This window comes from Nomascus leucogenys, chromosome 12 (assembly GCF_006542625.1).
Source record: "Nomascus leucogenys isolate Asia chromosome 12, Asia_NLE_v1, whole genome shotgun sequence".
NCBI classification, from domain to species: Eukaryota; Metazoa; Chordata; class Mammalia; order Primates; family Hylobatidae; genus Nomascus; species Nomascus leucogenys.
The window spans coordinates 98,628,429-98,647,684 of NC_044392.1; the positions used below are offsets into that span (position 1 = coordinate 98,628,429).

Here is a 19,256-nt window from a genome sequence, read left to right on the forward strand (position 1 = left end):
TTTAACACTGAATATTCATGCACTACACAGGCAAGATTAATCTTAAATTATACTCTAAAATCATAAATATTTTATTAAAAGTCTATCTCTGTCCTGTGGTAGGTCACACAACCACATATCTGATAAAATGGCATAGAACTACACACATACACAGGCACACACAAACAAGTGAGTATAAAACTGGTGAGCTCTGAGTAAGGTTAGTGGCTTCTAACTGTCTTACTCTGCTTAGTGTTGCTACAAAAGGAATACCTGAGGCTGGATAATTTATAAAGAAAAGAGGTTTGTTTGCTTATGGTTCTGCAGGCTGTACAAGAAACATGGAGCCAGCATTTGCTTCTGTCGAGGGCTTCAGCTTTCTGCTTTCCACTTGTACCGGAAGGCAAAGAGGAGCTGGCATGTGCAGAAATTACATGGCTAGTGAGGAAGCAAGAGAGAAGATGAGGGAGGTGCCAGGCTCTTTCTAACAACCAACTCTTGAGGGAATTAATAGATTAAGAAGCTACTCATCATCACAAGAACAAGGAGGATCTGCCCTCATGAACCCCTCATGAACAGGGCGGATCCCTCCCTGAACTGTAAGAATAGGCTGCTGCTGCATCTATGAACCCAAACACCTCCCATTAGGCCCCATCTCCAACACTGGGGATCAAATTTCAACATGAGGTATGTGGGGACAAATATCCAAACTATACCAGTAACAATATTAATTTCCTGCTCCAACACTGGGGATCAAATTTCAACATGAGGTATGTGGGGACAAATATCCAAACTATACCAGTAACAATATTAATTTCCTGCTTATGGTATTGTGTTATGGTTATGCAAGTTCTTACCATTGAGGGAAACAGAGTGAAAGGTACATGAAATCCCTATTATTCCTCACAACTGCGTGTTGATTTACAATTATCTCAAAATCAAAAGTTAAAAATAAGTCTATCACTGTATGGTATCTTGTTTTAACATAACATCAATATCAAAGAGCAAAGAATAGAGATTGGTAACTAGTACATGAAATTTCATTTTTTACAATACGACTAGAAAATTGATTTAGACCAGGTGCAGTGGCTTACACCTGTAATCCTAGCACTTTGGGAGGCTGAGATGGGTGGATCACTTGAGCTCAGGAGTTTGCGACCAGCCTGGGGAACATGGAAAAACCCTGACTCTACAAAAAATACAAAAATTAGCTGGGCATGGTGGTGTTTGCCTGTAGTCTCAGCTACTCAAAGGGCTGAAGTGGGAGGACACTTGAGCCCAGGAAGGTTGAGGCTGCAGTGAGCCATGGTCATGCCACTGTCTCTAAAAAAATAAAAAAGAGAGAGAGCAAGAAAATTGATATAGGTAGGCCGGGCGCGGTGGCTCACGCTTGTAATCCCAGCACTTTGGGAGGCCGAGCCGGGCGGATCACGAGGTCAGGAGATCGAGACCACGGTGAAACCCCGTCTCTACTAAAAATACAAAAAATTAGCCGGGCGTGGTGGCGGGCGCCCGTAGTCCCAGCTACTCGGAGAGGCTGAGGCAGGAGAATGGCGTGAACCCGGGAGGCGGAGCTGGCAGTGAGCCGAGATTGCGCCACTGCACTCCAGCCTGGGTGACAGAGCGAGACTCTGACTCAAAAAAAAAAAAAAAAAAAAAAAAAAGACAGTTATAAGTCTAACTTTATAGGTAGTTACTGGGTTTGTTCAACTCAGTTCAGTTCTCATCACTTTGTTCCTTCACAGATCTGTGTCTCCAAGTGCCCAGAAAAATTTTTAACCTATGTGGAAATGCAACTTTTGTACACAAAAGACAAAAGCTACTGGGAAGACTACCGTCAGTTCTGTAAGACCACTGCTAAGCCTGTGAAGGTATGTGTGTTTAGGCTTAAAGCTAGAGAAGAATTTAACTTTTTTTTTCAATCTCAAGTGTAACGTGAGAATTTGTTACTGAACAAGCTCCCAAATCTTCTAGTAAATGATTAGATACAATTTCATTAAAACACAAATGCATGTGTACTGAGTGTGCACACATACCATTTATACCACATCATTTTGTAGATTTGGGGTGTCATGAAAGACTGTTACGTCTGGTTAATTAGCTTCTACTATTCCCCAACACCAACAAATTCTCTACTTGGGTAGACTTTTACTCTAGAACTAGGAGTTAATGTCATTTGCAGTCACCATTTCGTTAATGTGGTGATGAAGCCCCATAGCAACTTAGTAACAAGTAGAATTTTATTTCCAAGCCCAGTTTGATAACAACTCATTTCAAAAACCCCCAACCCTTACCTAGGTTTGAGATACATAAGAGAATTCTAAAACATCACAATGTTAAATAATATGAATGGTTTCTAAATTAGAGAAGATGTTGTTTTTCCAGAAAAAAAAAAAACATGAAGAAATCAGAGACTCAGGATATGGCTAAGACAAAGACACACACCTCCAAAGGTGTGCCTTGTTTTCAGATGATCTGGTTTTATTATTGTTGGTTCGATTGAATTACAGTTAGGACAGTTAAGAATGTCAAGCAAGATTGTGTGTGTGATAATCTTACAATTAATATTATTAGTAGAAGTAATTTGGAATAAGGAGATTATTGTGGAGTTAAATTTTTTAAAGGACATATTTAGATTGAGTATAAAGTAATCATCACACGGCCTTTGAAATGTTAACATTCTTCCTTCTATTTTAGTCTCTCACACAACTTTTACTGGATGATGATTGTCCAACAGCGATTTTTCCAAGCAAACCTTGTAAGTGGCAATTATTTTACCTTAGAAACACAGAATCTACCAAAATGCTACTTAATTAAGTTCCTATATTTCGCAATTGATGAGACTGAGGCCAAGAATGGTCCTCTGACTGGCCTAAAGTCCCAGAGTTGATTAGCAGGAAAGTCAAAAGTAGAGCTCATCTCTTGGCTCCAGCCAAGTACATTGTCACTGGAACTCTGATTTTTAAAATTTTCCTTCATAAACATACAAGAAAAAGATTGAAAGTTGAAAGCTCAGTCAGATTGATCATTTGGTGCTTTGGAAGCATGCATAAACACACACACAGATACGCTCATATACACCCACTCCTGATTTTAGCTGAAAACTTTGTTCAGAAATTGCCTGAGGAGTAGGGGGAGGATATATACTTGTCTTTATCACTTGAAATATTTATATATATATTTGGAATTAGTCAATATTTTATTTCTTTAAAATTATAAACTGTATTTAAAGTAATACTCTGGACAAAATGAGGCCAGGCATAGGGGCTCATGCCTATAATCCCAGCACTTTCGGAGGCCAAGGTGGGAGGATTGCTTGAGTTTGAGACCAACCTCAGCAACATAGTGAAACTCTGTCTCTACAAAAAATTTTAAAAAGAAATTAGTGAGACATGGCAATGTGCACTTGTAGTCCCAGCTACTTGGGAGGTCAAGGCAGGAGGATCACTTGAGCCCAGGAGTTAAAGCCTGTAGTTAGCTATGATTGTACCACTGTACACACCCTTGGCAACAGAGTGAAACGCTGTCTCTAAAAAAATAAAAAGAAAAAGAAGAAAATGAAATAATCACTGAGTTTTCCTTCTTATGGATATAATCCTAATTACAAAAAAAGCTTTACATTAAAATGTCCATCACATTTAAAGTGTCAAAAAGAAAAAAGAAAGAAATACTCTACTACCCAAGACCAAGAGAATACTTAAATTATAATGTATTCACTAAGTGAAATATTTTAGAATTATTAAATGTAACTATTAGAATAACATGCATGTGTATGTTATACTTTTAAATAAAATTCAAACTGTTACCATCCTTATAATGATAAACATGTATAAATTAAAACAAACAAATAAACAACAACAAAAAAACCTCTTCAAAGAAAAAGATTGGAACAAAATATACCAAAACATTAAGTAGTAGTTTTGGGAGTGGCAAAACTGTGGGAAATTTCTCTCTTCTTTCTTTTTTCTATTTATTCACTTTCCTACAATGTATATATTTCTCTTAAAATAGAGGAAAGGCATTAGTCATTAGTTTGAGTAGATAGTCAAATACCCACCGAAGTAGCTACCACCAAACATGTCTTACATACTTCCATCACTCTTACCTGGGTCATAAAAGACCTTGAAGCAAAGATGTAGGCCCCACAGCAACAGCACTTACCAGGAAGCTCTCAGCAACAAATGTCCATAGCCAAAATCAATGTTATAAATGTTTATGCAAAAGGATAAATATAAATCATTAGTAACAAAAGATATAATAGGTATAAAGGTATAAGACATAGTCTCTGCCCTTACAAGTACAGTTTGGCTAAGTCACACAGGATAAAGTATACATTGGTGGTACAAAAATGAGTAAGGCGTAGTCCCTCACAGTCTAATGAGAAAGACATTAAATGTTGCAATCAACTTGTGTTCCTCCTAATATAAGATTAAATAGCACTCAATGGAATAGTATGCAGATAATAAAATTTGTTCATTAAAGAGTTCATAAAAGGAAATAAGGTTAAAACAAGTAAACAAGGGAAAACACTGCATGTCCTGTGTGATTTTGACTCTCAAAAAATATTTATTGTAGAAGAAAGACTGGAAAGAAATTCCCCAAAATGTTAATATAGTTCACTGTAGGTGGAAGGACTGTTTTTTTTTTATATTTTATCCACTTTCCAAATATGTAATGAACATATTTAGTAATGAAAGCTAACAGATTGGATGAGATTATCCAGAAAAAAAATATATGAAACAAGGTCAAGGGACCCTCTAGATAGGAACCCTTATATTTAAGAAGTGGAAAGGGAAAAAATGCACAGAAATATGGGAGGACAGGAGAGAACCTGAGCATGGAAGCCAAGAAAAGAGAGTTTCAATATGCCAAGGAGTATCTACCATGTCAAAGGCTCGAAAAAGTTAGCTCATTCATCAGCAAATATTGACTGATTTCTCCTGTGTGCCAAGCCGTGTGCTAGGTAATGGGTTTAAGCAGGATGAAGACTAAAACATATCTGGAGGTTTGGACAATTCAGAGGTCATTGGGATCACTGGGAGGATAATTTCCAAGAAGTGGTGGGGCCAAAACTGTGATAAAACTGAGGGTGTAGAAGCAGCTGGTAAATGCTACTGTCTCAAATTTGCCACAGAAAGGAAGGGAAGAGCAGTAGAAAGGTGGGGCAGGTAAAGGAATCAGCCGCATCCTAAGTGCAGCAGAAGCTAGAGGTGAACAGACAAGAAAATTCCTTTTAAGCCAGGAAAGTCGGGAAAGGCTTTAAAGAGACCTATTTCTTCTTTCCCCAGCTCAACTGCTTTAATATTTTCAGGTTTAAACTACATATGAACCTATGCAAATCAGTGATGCTTCTTATAAGAAAAAAAATATGAAAATGATCCATTTCTGATTTTCCTTACTTCTTCCTTTAAAATTGTGGTTTTAAAATATTTTTAGAAATAAATTTGTAAAGAGGCAAAGACTCCAATCAAAATAAGAACATAGAAGATTGAACAGTGATTTTGCTTTCCTTAGAAATCATACTAGTCTACAAAGTGTAGGCCTCTTTTGATAGCTTCAGAATTTCCATTTTCAGCTCCACTAAAAAACCGTTGTTAATGAAAAAGCTGGGAGACGAATTGTTAAGAATTCATAAACAAAAATTTAGTTGTTTTAGTAGGCTAAAATTTGAGCTGGTTCTTATTTGCCAAGGTATTATTCACTGATCCCCAATTTTCAAAGTTTTGCTCAAGTAGTTCCTAATATATATTTTTAATAGTAAAACTAAACTCATCCAGTCATACAAGTTAATGTGGCCTTTCTACTAAAATGTGCTTGCCATGAATGACATGTATCATTGTTACTCTTTTAAAACCTATGATGTGCATTTTATTTATGATGACTTCATGAATACACTATGTGTAAAATAATCACGTTTAGAATGTAGTTTCAGAGTGTGATCATATTTGCTTTCTAGTCTTAGGACCATTAGAAAATCATATCATCAAGTAACAGGCAATGAGCTATCTATATTGAGCAACTTGCATGCCTAGCAAGAATTTGATTATGTATAACAGAAAGCTTAAGAAAGGGAGGACATCATGAAAGAAGAAATAGAAAAGTGATTACAATAATTTTAATTTATTTTTACAGTTCTCCAGAGATGTTTCCCTGACTTCTCTACCAAAAATGGCACTTTAACAATAGGAAGTAAGATGGTGTTTCAAGATGGAAATGGAGGGACAAGAAGTGTTATAGAACTCAGGGATGCTGCAAAGTATGTATGTTTACATTCTAATTTTCAGTTTGATGCATTTTGTTATCGCACTCAAGACTAAAGCGCCTATTAGTTTAAGGGTTATAGGAAAATAATCACATATATGTATATTAAATATACATGTTACTGTGAATTGAAGAGCTTGATACATATTCATTAAGAAGAGCATGTAAGGGAGAACCCAGAATCATTTAGAAAGAATAATGATGTTTTTTTCTGTCGCCCAGGCTGGAGAGCAGTGGGGCCATATCTCGGCTCACTGCAACCTCCACCTTCCGGGTTCAAGCAATTCTCCTTCCCCAGCCTCCTGACTAGCTGGGATTTAAAAAAAACAAGAAGAAAAGAAAAGAAAGAAAGAATAATGATGCTTTTCAAAATGGTTAAATCTTTCATTATCTACAGGTATAGAAGTGTGACATAAAGAAATGTATTGCAAGGACAAAAAACCAAACACCGCATGTTCTCACTCATAGGTGGGAATTGAACAATGAGAACTCATGGACACAGGAAGGGGAACATCACACACTGGGGACTGTTGTGGGGTGGGGGGAGGGGGGAGGGACAGCATTAGGAGATATACCTAATGCTAATTGACGAGTTAATGGGTGCAGGAAATCAACATGGCACATGGATACATATGTAACAAACCTGCACATTGTGCACATGTACCCTAAAACCTAAAGTATAAAAAAAAAAAAAAGAAATGTATTGGTGGCATATCAAATTTCTATGTACTAAGTATAATGCAGTAAATTCCCCACGTCCCTTGGCTCTACACACATGGTGCTCCATGTTACTGGAAAATATATTTCCCTGTGTGCACGCATACACACGTGCACAAACATTAATGTGTACAGCATATCACTGCATTGCTCAGTTGTTGAATTATAGATAAAGATAATCTAAAATTTTATTTACCTTAAAAGACTTTAGCAGTATAATTAGTATAGTGTAGTTCCCGCAGATTTAGAATACAATAGCAGCTTGCACGATTTTCAGCAATATAAATCTGTGTAAAAGAAATCTCAAAATAATAATACAAATATGATTCCATTGATATAAAAGTCAAAAACAAGCAGAGTTAAATTTATTTCCCTGTGATGCATACATAATTAGTAAAATGAAAAAGAAAACTTAGGAAATTATTATCACAAAAGTCAGAATAGTGGTTACTTTGAGGAAGGGAGAGGTGTTGCAATTGGGGCACGTGAAGAAGGGGTTGACGATGTTGTAGTTACATAAATGTGTTCACTTTGATAATTCCTCAAATTGGACACTGATGATTGTGAAATTTCTACTATGTGTTCCATCATGCCTTACTGTCAGGATTAGGAAGGGGAATTAAAGATGATGTTCATTCTTGACTATGGGTTTTGCAAGTTAAAAGCTAATCTTATCATTTAAATTCATTTCTTACAGTGAGGTTTCTGCAATATTCAGGGAATGTTGCATACAGTGGAAAAGGATTTGTTCACCGTTCTTGAAAACCATGTTCTCTCTGTGTGCAGCTATAGCTACCTTTGCAGGTTTACTGAAGTGACATTTTATGTATTATTGTGGCTAGGAAAAGAGTCACTACTGATAGATGGTTTCTGAAAACATGCTTTCAACAGCACCTTGCAGAATCCCTTTTATCATAAAAAGAACGTTTCTGTTTAGTGGTCATCAAAAAATAATTGATTTTTCCCTTCTTTCAATGCAGTGGTATCAATAAACTTCTTGATGCCAAGTCACTTGGATTGAAAGTGTTTGAAGACTATGCAACAACTTGGTATTGGATTCTCATGTAAGTGGAAACACATAGATGTTTCTTCTCTAGCCCCATTCTGATTTTATCTTTGTAGAACTCTTTCTTCAAATTTTATATTTTTATTCATGAATAAAAGAAATGTACTGGTGGCATCACAAATTTCACTCAGATGTCAGTTCCTGCCATTTTCTTTTTCAGATGAGGTGAGACAGGGAAAAGATATTTGGAAATATGCCCACTGTTGGCAGAATGTAAATTTTAATTTTATTCACTAAAGTACTAATAAAAGTACTGATGAATATATACTTCAAGTCACATGGAGCAATATCTGCAGGACTTCTGTATCTGTAACACTTGTGTGCTTCTCATCACATGCTACCGTGGATGCAGGATTGTTTCTCAGATTCTTTTTTCTAATTTGTCCCTCCCTTGACTTCAGAAGAATCGTTCCTATTTTTTAACACATCCCTTCCACACAATGATTGGTATTCATCATAACCAGAAGTCATTGTAGTTATGAAAGCTACATAGCTACATATGTGATACATAAATATATATGTATAGATAACAAGGAGAAGGAGATGTAACATTTTCAGGTGTAAGAGTTGCATTCCTAGAAAGTTAAGGAAATGTCACTGGACTGGAATGGGTAAATGTGTGACCCATTTAAGACTGTCATTACTGTCTGGCTCTTTTGTCACCTCTAGTGCTTAAAAGCTTCCATGGTTCCCTAATGCTCAAAGACTAAAATTAAAACTTTTTCAGTTACTTCTAAGGCCCTGTAAAACCTAGCCCAACTTAGTTTCTCAGATTCATCTCCACCCACGTTTCTTGGTTAACACTATATTCTAAACATATCAAATAACGTGCCCATCCCTAGACTATCAAATCCTGTAAATTTGCACGTTCTGTTTCCTTTCCTCGTATTGAGTCCTGGACAACTGCACCTCATTTTAAAAAATCAGCTTTAGTATCATTTATAACCTTTATTATCTTCCCCAGATGTAATTACTTCTTCCTATGTGTTCCTCATACCCATCATGTGTGTACATGTGTGTGTTTACACACCTATAAATACATGCACATACTCATCTTCCATATAGCACCTACCATTCTGTGTTGTATTTACCTGGCCCTTTCCCTCTGATAAAGTATGAACTTTTTACAAAACTATGTCTAACTCATCTTTGTTTTCCTAACTTCTACATGAGTCCTTGAACGTAGTAGCACAAAAAAAATGTGGTTCAGGGAACAGTACGAAAAACACTAGTGGAGCAAGATAGATGCATGTAACTATATGATGCATAATAAAGTCCAGCTTGTATTTTGTGTGAGATACTAGTGTGTGGTGTTTAGAGCTGTTAAATTAGTTCACTTTATGAGATTTCACTCATTTTGATGCTTTGTCCTAAACAATTACAGTAATTACTTTTAGTATGTTAGGATTTATCTCCAGCAGAGATTGTAGTCTATTCTTGACAGTATTTAAATTGATTCCCCTATTGTCAGACCCAAATGTCACTTGATAATTTCCATGCTTCTTCTTCATTTGGCTTTTTCACACCTACCTGAACAAGTGTACATTATGATAGATTATCCTGCCTACCTCACCCCCAAAACACACACTGAAACCCTCTCCACCCAGGCACCACTCATAAGAGTAAAACATGAACACCTCCCTTTATTTTCAATTCTTCTGATCTTGTTTATTTTATAAAGTATTGATATGCTTGTATCTAGTGTATTTGGTTATAATTTTTATGTACACATTAAAAACACACAGAATAAACAGCCTTATTTTTTGTTTTTTTTCCTCTGACATTTCTGAATACTTCCCTTGGGCTGGGCCATGGAATAATCTTTCAACCATATTGAATATTTAAGCATTAAAGTGTCCGTGATTTTAAGAGGGAATGACTTCTCAAGTTAAAAGCATAGGCTTTGCAAGACCATGATCCTTCAATATTGTGTTGTCGTCTATCCAATGACAGTAATTATTGAGATTTTTTATAATAAAAAGATAACCCTTGAGACAATAACCCAATAAATGTACCACGCTCTGTTGCTATGTTTGGAAACTTACAGATAGCACCAGACATATCAGTTCTTAATAGAAGAGTCAGCCAACTTTCCGATCTTAATGAGATCTCTTTGAGGAAATTACATCAAAGACTCTAATGTGACCTTAACCTGGATATATGGGAGGAAAAGAGCTCCTCTAGTAGTTCAGTCAAGCTCTAAGAAGAAATTAAAGCCGACAGAAAATAGTCATGCTATTAATTGCTTGATAAAGTCACATGTCCCTGGAGACATAGAAGCCTTACCATGATTCCAAATAATGGCCCACAGATCACTGGGGACCTGGAATAGAAGTCTGGATGACGTAAGGCATCACAAACTCCTAGAGATAATTAGACCATGGTGATAATGACTACAGCATCATGGGCTCCAGGGATGGCCAGTTATTTCTCTTATCTTTCTGCCCCAAAATGATTCTCTTACTTCTAGATAGCCATATTACAGAAGATTTCCACCAGTCACTAAGTAAATGGAACAGAACAAATTCATCATGAATACATTTTACAATTTATGACCTAGTAGATAGGTAGGAAGGGAAAAAATAAGACATGGCAACTGTTGCTGATAGATCAAAATTGTAGGTTGGAGAAATTGTATTTTTCCTTGAACAATGACTGATACTAGACTTCAGTTTACCCAGGTACACAAAGATGAGTTCTGTATAAAGTCCCTGATGGTCCTATTCTTTCATATGAAAGTCTTAATGGAAATCATTGTTTATACTTTTTAACATTATTAATGTTTCTATAGCCAGGTAAAATAAAAGAATTTAAGAATAATTTTGAATAGAAAAAAGTTTTGTCTTGATGTTTGTAATATGTTGTGTTTAGCACACTTGACCACTGTGTTTGTTGTGGGTTTTTTCTAGTGGCCTGACGATCGCCATGGTCCTTAGTTGGATATTTTTGATACTTCTGAGGTTCATAGCTGGATGCCTCTTCTGGCTCTTCATGATTGGTGTGATTGGAATTATAGATTATGGTAGGTATCACTCCTCTTCAAATTGCCAAATATCAGAATAATCCTTTTATTTTCAATCGCTGTTATCAGTTACCAGAAAGCATTTGTTTTCAGTGGATCTAATTATTCTTTACCCTCAAAAAAGCTGTAAACTTAGAAAAAATATTTCATTTTGCATATATTGTCTCTGTAACTTTTTCTTCCTGTGTCTTTGGGGAAAAAATGCTGTCAGAACATTTTACTCTTTTCCCTACCAGCCTTTGGTCTCCTGCCTCATGGATACTAAGAAGGAGGTAAAAAGAAATCCTTTTAGATTAATGAAAAACATTTCAGACAACTTCTTTTATTTCTTTAACGTTTCTATCCGATCAAAGGACAGGTCTGCAAAGTTACAGAAGTGTGATCTATTTTTCTCTTTCAACTTAGCACGTTTAATCCAGGTAATGTCACACCATTTAATAATTGGTACTCCATAATGAAGCATTGCCCTCTAGAGGCAAGTATTCTGAATTACACTATTGTATGGAGAATTAACAGTACTGTCTTTGGGAGCTAAATAATGTGCGGGAGCTAAATAATGAGTACACATGGACGTAGAGTGTGGAGTAATAGACAATGGGAACATGGAAGGGTTGAAGACTGGAAGGGGGTGGATAATGAAAAATGGACACAATGCATGTCATTCAGGTGATGGATACACTAAAAGCCACTATGCAATATATACATATAACACAATTATATGTGTACCCCATAAATTTATACAAATATAAGTTTTAAAATCAAGGTTGAAATCTAATCGCAAACTTGATCCCCCAAAACAATACATATCAGGTATAATGTGAACTCTATATATGAATTAAAGTGTCTCACGTGGAACAGTGTATACCACCTGTGGCAGCGTCCTTTCAGGCTTCTAAAAAAGGTATGAGCCAATATATTATATGAATGTTTGAGATGTTTCTATTTAAAAGAATGATTTCCCCTATGGCACCATTTGGACTGACAACAGTTTTATGGTAGTAGACATCAAAAATAACACTTTCTTATTTCTGTCATTCAGTGAAGAAGAGCTTTACACATATAAGAATGCAGTTGAATCTGCAAGTTGTGTAGTTAGCCTGTGTTCTAATCCAGCTCCATAACATACAACTGGGTAACTTTGGAAGTTAAAAGACCCAGTATTCTCATCCATAACATCAGCACAATAATGGTATCTTCATCTCAGAGGAGCTTAAGGATTAAATGAGACAATGAATGTAAAGCTCTTAGAGCAGTACCTGGAACACAGCAGACAGTCAGTATGCGTTGGGTTATTGTTATTACCCTCCTCATTACCTCCAATGAGTTTTTAGTAAATCATTTGGTCTTCTCAGGTGTTCCCTATCTGCTCCTGCTGTACAGCTCTTCTTGAATCCCACCTGGGCTTCTTGCTGAGCACAGCCAGGTAACAAATAAGAGGTGGATCAGTCTGGTCAAGGAACACAAGAACTTCCATCCTCTAATCAGAAACTGCAAAAAAAAGTTGTTTAAATGTCCTGTTTTTGTGTTCCTGCTTGGAGCTTAAAATAATCTCTGCCCTTTGCCACTGGGGAGTCTGGGCTTGTGATTCAATCACTCTTGTATTGTCGTCAGGAAGGAAAGGGCAGTAAAGTCTGCTATTGATTTAACTGATGTCTTAAGTAGCAAGAAAAATCTGAGATTGGCTGTAGTGCAATTTTGACAATGGCAAAAAGGAGAAAGATGGTCAACATATAAAAAGTGCAGGTAAAACAACCAATTTTCCCTCCCTATTGACTCCCTAGATAGTACTAACCCAAAAATTAATGATGTGGGAAGTAAGCTTGATGTTATTTATTGAGGGAGGAAAGGTCCAGTTAGGTTGAGGAGTGTCAGAAAATAAGACTACATGTAACTGACCTCTGCTACTGTCCTGGACAATTGACTTTCTACATATCATGAGAAACCAATTTTTTCTACTGAAATTTCCTACTGACAGCAGTCCATTTACTAGAGCAAATAACAATGTAGATGTGTCATACTGAGCAGAGAAAAAGCCAGACTGCTTGTGGGCAAGTGAACAGCAATGGAACAATTCTCATTGGCCAGAACAGGTTAAGAGGTATACAGGAGAAGACATATAACACTTTCGTTATGAGCATGTACTTAAGGTATGAAAAAGGCACGATCCCAGATTCATCACATAGTAACTGTGTGATCCTCTGCAAGCATACGGTTTTCTTTAATTCATAGGTTTCTCAATCATATAACAGGAATCTGTGACTACTAAATAAAATAATGCTTATAACATACTTAGATTTTGCTAGCATAAAGTAAATGTTCAATAAATAATGTCTATTTTTGTCGTTGCTGATATTATTGTTATTCAGGAGTATTATTGAGGAAAGAGAACTTGAAGCCCAGAGATCATAATTTTTAAAAATCTAGGACAAGAGAGAGAAAGCAAAGAAAGAGAAATTGGAAAATATTGTCTAGACTTTCGCATTCACTAGTAGGAGGAAACTAAATTGTCTAAAGGGCCTTCTTGCTATGAAATCGTGACATTAAAAAGAGTATTGCACTGTATTGTTTTATATAATACATTGTTTTGATGAACTTTAGGAAATAAAGGAAATCTCCTCCAAAGGACAAAAATAACTCATGAGCTAAAATCAAAGCGGGGAACCAAGCAGGAAGCACAGGTGAAACACTGGGTAACCCATAGCAGTGCTGGGATCAGGAGACTTAGACCTGAGTTGGCAGCAGAACAGGGGATCATACTGGAAATTCCTGGAGTAAGTCTGGGATCCTAGAAATGTTTAAAGTGACCCCAGTTTGTTAGTGCCCTTTGCCTCTAGATGAAAGTTTCCTCAGTTAATGTCACCAGGTTTTCATAGATTCAGATCAACAAAGTCCGAGACTACCTGACCTGCTAGAAAACAGTTCTGTGTGAAAACCAGTGGCTGCTATAAACATGAGATTGAGGTCTCCAAGAATTCAGATATGGGAGTTAATAGACACAGAACATGTAGCCGGGTGCGGTGGCTCACTCCTATAATCCCAGCACTGTGGGAGGCCGAGGCGGCCAGCCTGGCTAATGTGGTGAAACCCTGTCTCTACTAAAAATACAAAAATTAGCCGGGCATGGTGGTGCACACCTGTAGTTCCAGCTACTTGGGAGACTGAGGTGGGAGAATTGCTTGAACCCGGGAGGAGGAGGTTGCAGTGAACTGAGATCATGCCACTGCACTCCAGCCTGGGCAACAGAATAAGACTCTGTCTCTAAAGAAAAAAAGAAAGAAAGAAAGAAAGATATAGAACATGAAATAACCATGCATGAAAGGTTTAAAGAATTAAAGATAGAATCACGGCCGGGCACAGTGGCTCACACCTGTAATCTCAGCACTTTGGGAAGCTGAGGCAGGTGGATCACGAGGTCAAGAGATCAAGATCATCCTGGCCAACATGGTGAAACCCCATCTCTACTAAAAAAAATACAAAAATTAGCTGGGCATGGTGGCACACACCTGTAGTCCCAGCTACTCGGGAGGCTGAGGTATGAGAATCGCTTGAACTCAGGAAGTGGAGGTTGCAGTGAGCTGAGATTGTGACACTGCACTCCAGCCTGGGTGACGGAGCAAGACTCTGTCTCAAAAAAAAGAAAAGTGAATTCATTCATTCATTCATGGACATGGAGTATCATTTATTCAAGGCTTGGACATCAAAAATAAAAATCAACAAAAATGCCCAGGCATACATGAAGATGAGCCATATAGAACTTTTCAAAATAAAAATGTTAGATTAAAAACAAATTGATAAGCTAAACAGCAAAATAGAGAATTAATGAACTGAAATATGAATCTGAAATAATTATCAAAAATATAGCAGAATGTGACACAGGGACAAAAATATGATTGTGTGGTTCAAAGAAATAGAAAATAGGTTGAGAAGGGCCTAACATATATCAACCATATTTGAAAGCTCTTGGCTGAGAATTTTCCAGAACTGATGAAACCATGGATCCATAGATATAGGAAGCCCATTATACTAAGGAGAGTAAAGGAAGAGAAATCCATATCTAGTCATAACATTATTCTGTTTATTCAACAAATATCAATTGAACAGCTGCCGTGTACAGACACTATTTTAGACTCTTGATGTACAACAGTAAAGGAACAGACTAAGGTTCTTACTCTCATGATGCTTATAGCCTAAGTAATATATATATTAGAAGGTAGTTATTGCTATGGATAAAAGAAAAGGTAGAGCAGGTAAGGGGAGATTGAGAGTACCATGGTAGGGCAAGGAGTGAAAATGGCGGTATTAGTAGGAGGGGTCTTTTGGGGAAAATATCTAAGAAAACACTTGGAAGCAATGGAGTTAGACAGTAAAGATGAAGGAAAAGTTCCAGACAGTGGGTACAGCTAGAGTAAAGGCCCTATAAGTAAGAGTGTGTTGAAGAAATGGCTGGGAGCCTGGTGTGGATGGATGTACTGAGTAAAGGAAAAAATAGTAGGAGATGAGGTCATCGAATTTATGAAGGGGACAGAGCCTTACAGATTATTATAAAACCTAGGCTTTTACTCTGAATGAAACAGGGAGGCAATGTAGGGCTTTGGGTAGCAGAGAGATGAGATATAATGATTGCTGTAGTCCCTGTGTTGAGAATAGACTGTGGTGAGGCAAGAGTGGAAGCAATAAGACCAGTAAGGAGATGATTGCAGAAATTTATATGCCAAATGAGGGAAACTCTTGAGGGTGGCCATACATGCTTTTATTTGTATAATAGCTATATTTCCTGATGGATTGAATGCAGCTAGGAGAGAGAGAAGAAGGAGAATGATTCCACAGAAATATATGAGATGTAAGAAAAGATAGTGAACAAAGAAAATAAATTAATAAGCATTTAGGTAAAGCTAAACAAACTTTGCCTGCATAAAATAATAATTGCTTTAGACATTGGACACTAAAATTATTATATGCAGGCAAAATTTGTTTAGTTTTACCTACATGCTAACTAATTTATTTAAAATGTATATAACAAAATTATTGAGCAATAGAGTGGGTGATTATTGAGTAACTAAGGTCTTGTATTTCCTTGTTAACATATTGACTCTAGGCTTATTAAAAAAAAGAACAGATTTTCAAGGTAATCTATTATAAAAATAGAGTAGATTGCTCAAAACCAGTAGAGAAGAAAAATGGAATATAAGTAAACAAAAAATCATCAATTTTTGAAAGACAAGAATTGGAAGAAAAGAAGTATAGACACAAAGTAGAACACGAAAAGCAAAATTAAGAACATAGAAAAAAATATAAATATATCAATATGTAAAATATAAATATGTTAAACTCACCAATTAGAATACAGAGATTGTCAGGTATTAAATTATTAAAATATACACATACAAATTGGAGCTATATATTATTTATAAAAGTTATACAACATGTAAGGAAATAGAACATTTGCAAGTGAAGGGATGGAAAGAATATACTAGCAATCAATAACAAAAGAAAGTGGAAGAAGACAATAATATGAGACAAAATAGATTTTAGGATGACAGTATTATGGATAAAAATGATTTAGTTCACTAAAAAAAGATGCCAACCCTAAACTTGTTGCATCTATTAAAATAACCTCAAAAATCATAGAATTGCAAGGATAAATAAATAAGCGGATAATAATAAATTAGTATTGGGTATAAACCTTGGGGGGAGTTTTCAACACATCTTTCTACTGAACAAATATATCATGATGTCCTACTGATGGACATTAAGGTCATTTCTAGTCAAAAGGACATTTAAAGCCAGATGTTGCCGTAATTATCGAGACAAATACTGAAAACATTTATATCAAATATAGTAGCACATTTAGACTATTGGATCCAAATAAAATATTTGCTGTGTAAATATGTGTCTTGCCTTTGCAGAAATTACCATGCTCATCAGTTTCATGTAGATATGTATGATGAGCACAAATAGCTCCTATTTCAGAAAACCATATTTTATATTATTCTGTTTTTCTTTCTTTTTCAAGGAATATGGCACTGTTACCAGCAGTACACCAATCTTCAGGAACGCCCAAGTTCTGTATTAACTATCTATGACATTGGGATTCAGACTAACATAAGCATGTACTTTGAACTGCAACAAACATGGTTCACATTTAGTGAGTATTTTAAAAACTGATTTCATTAAAATTGTAATAATGAGAAAATATCTTTTTGTCTAAAGGAAAACTTGGTTTGGTATAACCTGTTAAATGTATTTATCACTTGTGTCATAAAAGGTAATGTGTCTATAATCTTCTAACTACAGTAAGTGGAAAAGTCATTGAGGAAAATTTATTGTATAATCTAAGAAAATACTACCTTACAAGGACCTCAAGCCATTTGCCTTTGAATTAAAATGGTTTAGTTGTAGACATTTATAGGCATTAACCTGATGTCTAAGAAAGATGTTTAAAAAGAAACAAATGCTTGATTTTTCAAACTATTTATTTATTTATTTATTTATTTATTTACTTTTCTGAGATAGGATCTTGCTCTATCACCCAGGCTGGAGTGCAGTGGCACAATCAGGGCTAACTTCACCCTTGACCTCCCAAACTCAAGCAATTCTACCACCTCAGCCTCCCAAGTAGCTAGGACCACAGATGTGTGCCACCATGCCTGGCTAATTTTTTAATTTTTTAATTTTTTGTAGAGATGAGGTCTCCCTATGTTGTCTAGGCTGGTCTTGAATTTCTGGGCTCAAGTGATCCTCCCACCTCAGCCTTCTAACATGCTGGCATGAGCCACCGTGCTCAGCCTCAAACTTGTTTTTAAAAAAGGAAAAGGAAAAACAAACAACAACTTTTCATAGCAAAATATTTAAACCACTTATAGGAATTATGAGTAATAAGTATCTGAAAATAAATTTGCATTTTTGAAGTGTTTCTTCAAGGTTTTTAATTTCTTAAGGATAATATTTTTAATATTAACAAATTTAAATATTTATTTAAATGTAACAAAATTTTTTAAGCAAGTTGATTTCAGAGATGGTTTTAATCTCATATTCCTAGAATGGTGTTATAATAATACTCCTTTTAAGATTTGTGTTCTTTAATCAAGATTTTCAAAATAATCTCTAACTACATGTTGCTTTTAAAAAAATCATCTTTATATTCTTGAAGTTAGAGAGCCAGACAAGACACATTCAAGGAAGCCTGGTAAGAAGCCCAGAAAGAACCTCAGAAGGGAGCAATATCTTGGGGCGTCATGATTCCAGGCATGGGTCCCATTCCCATCAATTTGAAAACTTGACTTTGCCACTTCATTCAAGGATACTCAGACTTTCTCTTCTTTTTTTTTTTTTTTTTTTTTTTTTTTTTTTTTTTTTGAGACGGAGTCTCGCTCTGTCGCCCAGGCTGGAGTGCAGTGGCGCGATCTCGGCTCACTGCAAGCTCCACCTCCCGGGTTCACGCCATTCTCCTGCCTCAGGCTCCCAAGTAGCTGGGACTACAGGCACCCGCCACCACGCCCAGCTAATTTTTTATATTTTTAGTAGAAACGGGGTTTCACCTTGGTCTCGATCTCCTGACCTCGTGATCTGCCCTCCTCAGCCCCCCAAAGTGCTGGGATTACAGGCGTGAGCCACCGCGCCTGGCCTGATACTCAGACTTTCAAGGACAAGCTCATGTTAAGTCACCAAAGCACCGTATATTTGTTTACATCATTAGGATAGTCTCCTAGTGACCAAAGTGCAGACATTTTCCATATAGGACACTACCTTCCTGGGATCAGAGCACCTGGAAAGCAAGATTACCAATCAGAAGCTATTTTAGCAAAGGGGCTCGGACAGCGGTGGGAGATGCTTTCCTCAGACGATGCAAACCTTGATGACCTAGCTGAGCAGCACAGATGTCCCTCCCAGATTCCTTCTCCACCACATTTAGTTTTTCTCTTAAAAAAAAAAATACTGTATCAAACTCCAACTTCTTACTGTTTGGCTTCTCATTTCTAGCTCTTATGCAGACTAATAGCCTTCACTGATGTCTTTTTATCCAAATATGTTGTAGAATTGTTTCATTTATAACCTTTTCTTTTTAACTGCAAAAATCAGCCATCCTCATCAGGATCAGGGAATTGAATCCTCATCATTTTTCCTGAATTTAAATGATTCCACATCTCTTCAGCAACCCGCTTACTGTTGTCTATTATTTCTGAAGGTGACAAATGTCACCCATTATGTGTT

The 19,256-nt window shown here is 36.4% G+C and overlaps 1 protein-coding gene across 1 annotated transcript in view; it reads left to right on the forward strand.

Moving 5' to 3' along the window:
• Positions 1-19,256, forward strand: part of SLC44A5 (solute carrier family 44 member 5) — a 136,231-nt gene that overhangs the window by 93,232 nt on the left and 23,743 nt on the right. Inside the window, exons 5-10 of the mRNA XM_030825178.1 lie at positions 1,725-1,850; positions 2,677-2,737; positions 6,112-6,235; positions 7,938-8,021; positions 10,933-11,045; positions 17,059-17,190. Coding sequence (XP_030681038.1) covers positions 1,725-1,850; positions 2,677-2,737; positions 6,112-6,235; positions 7,938-8,021; positions 10,933-11,045; positions 17,059-17,190 — 640 coding nt within the window. The remainder of the gene's footprint in view (positions 1-1,724; positions 1,851-2,676; positions 2,738-6,111; positions 6,236-7,937; positions 8,022-10,932; positions 11,046-17,058; positions 17,191-19,256) is intronic.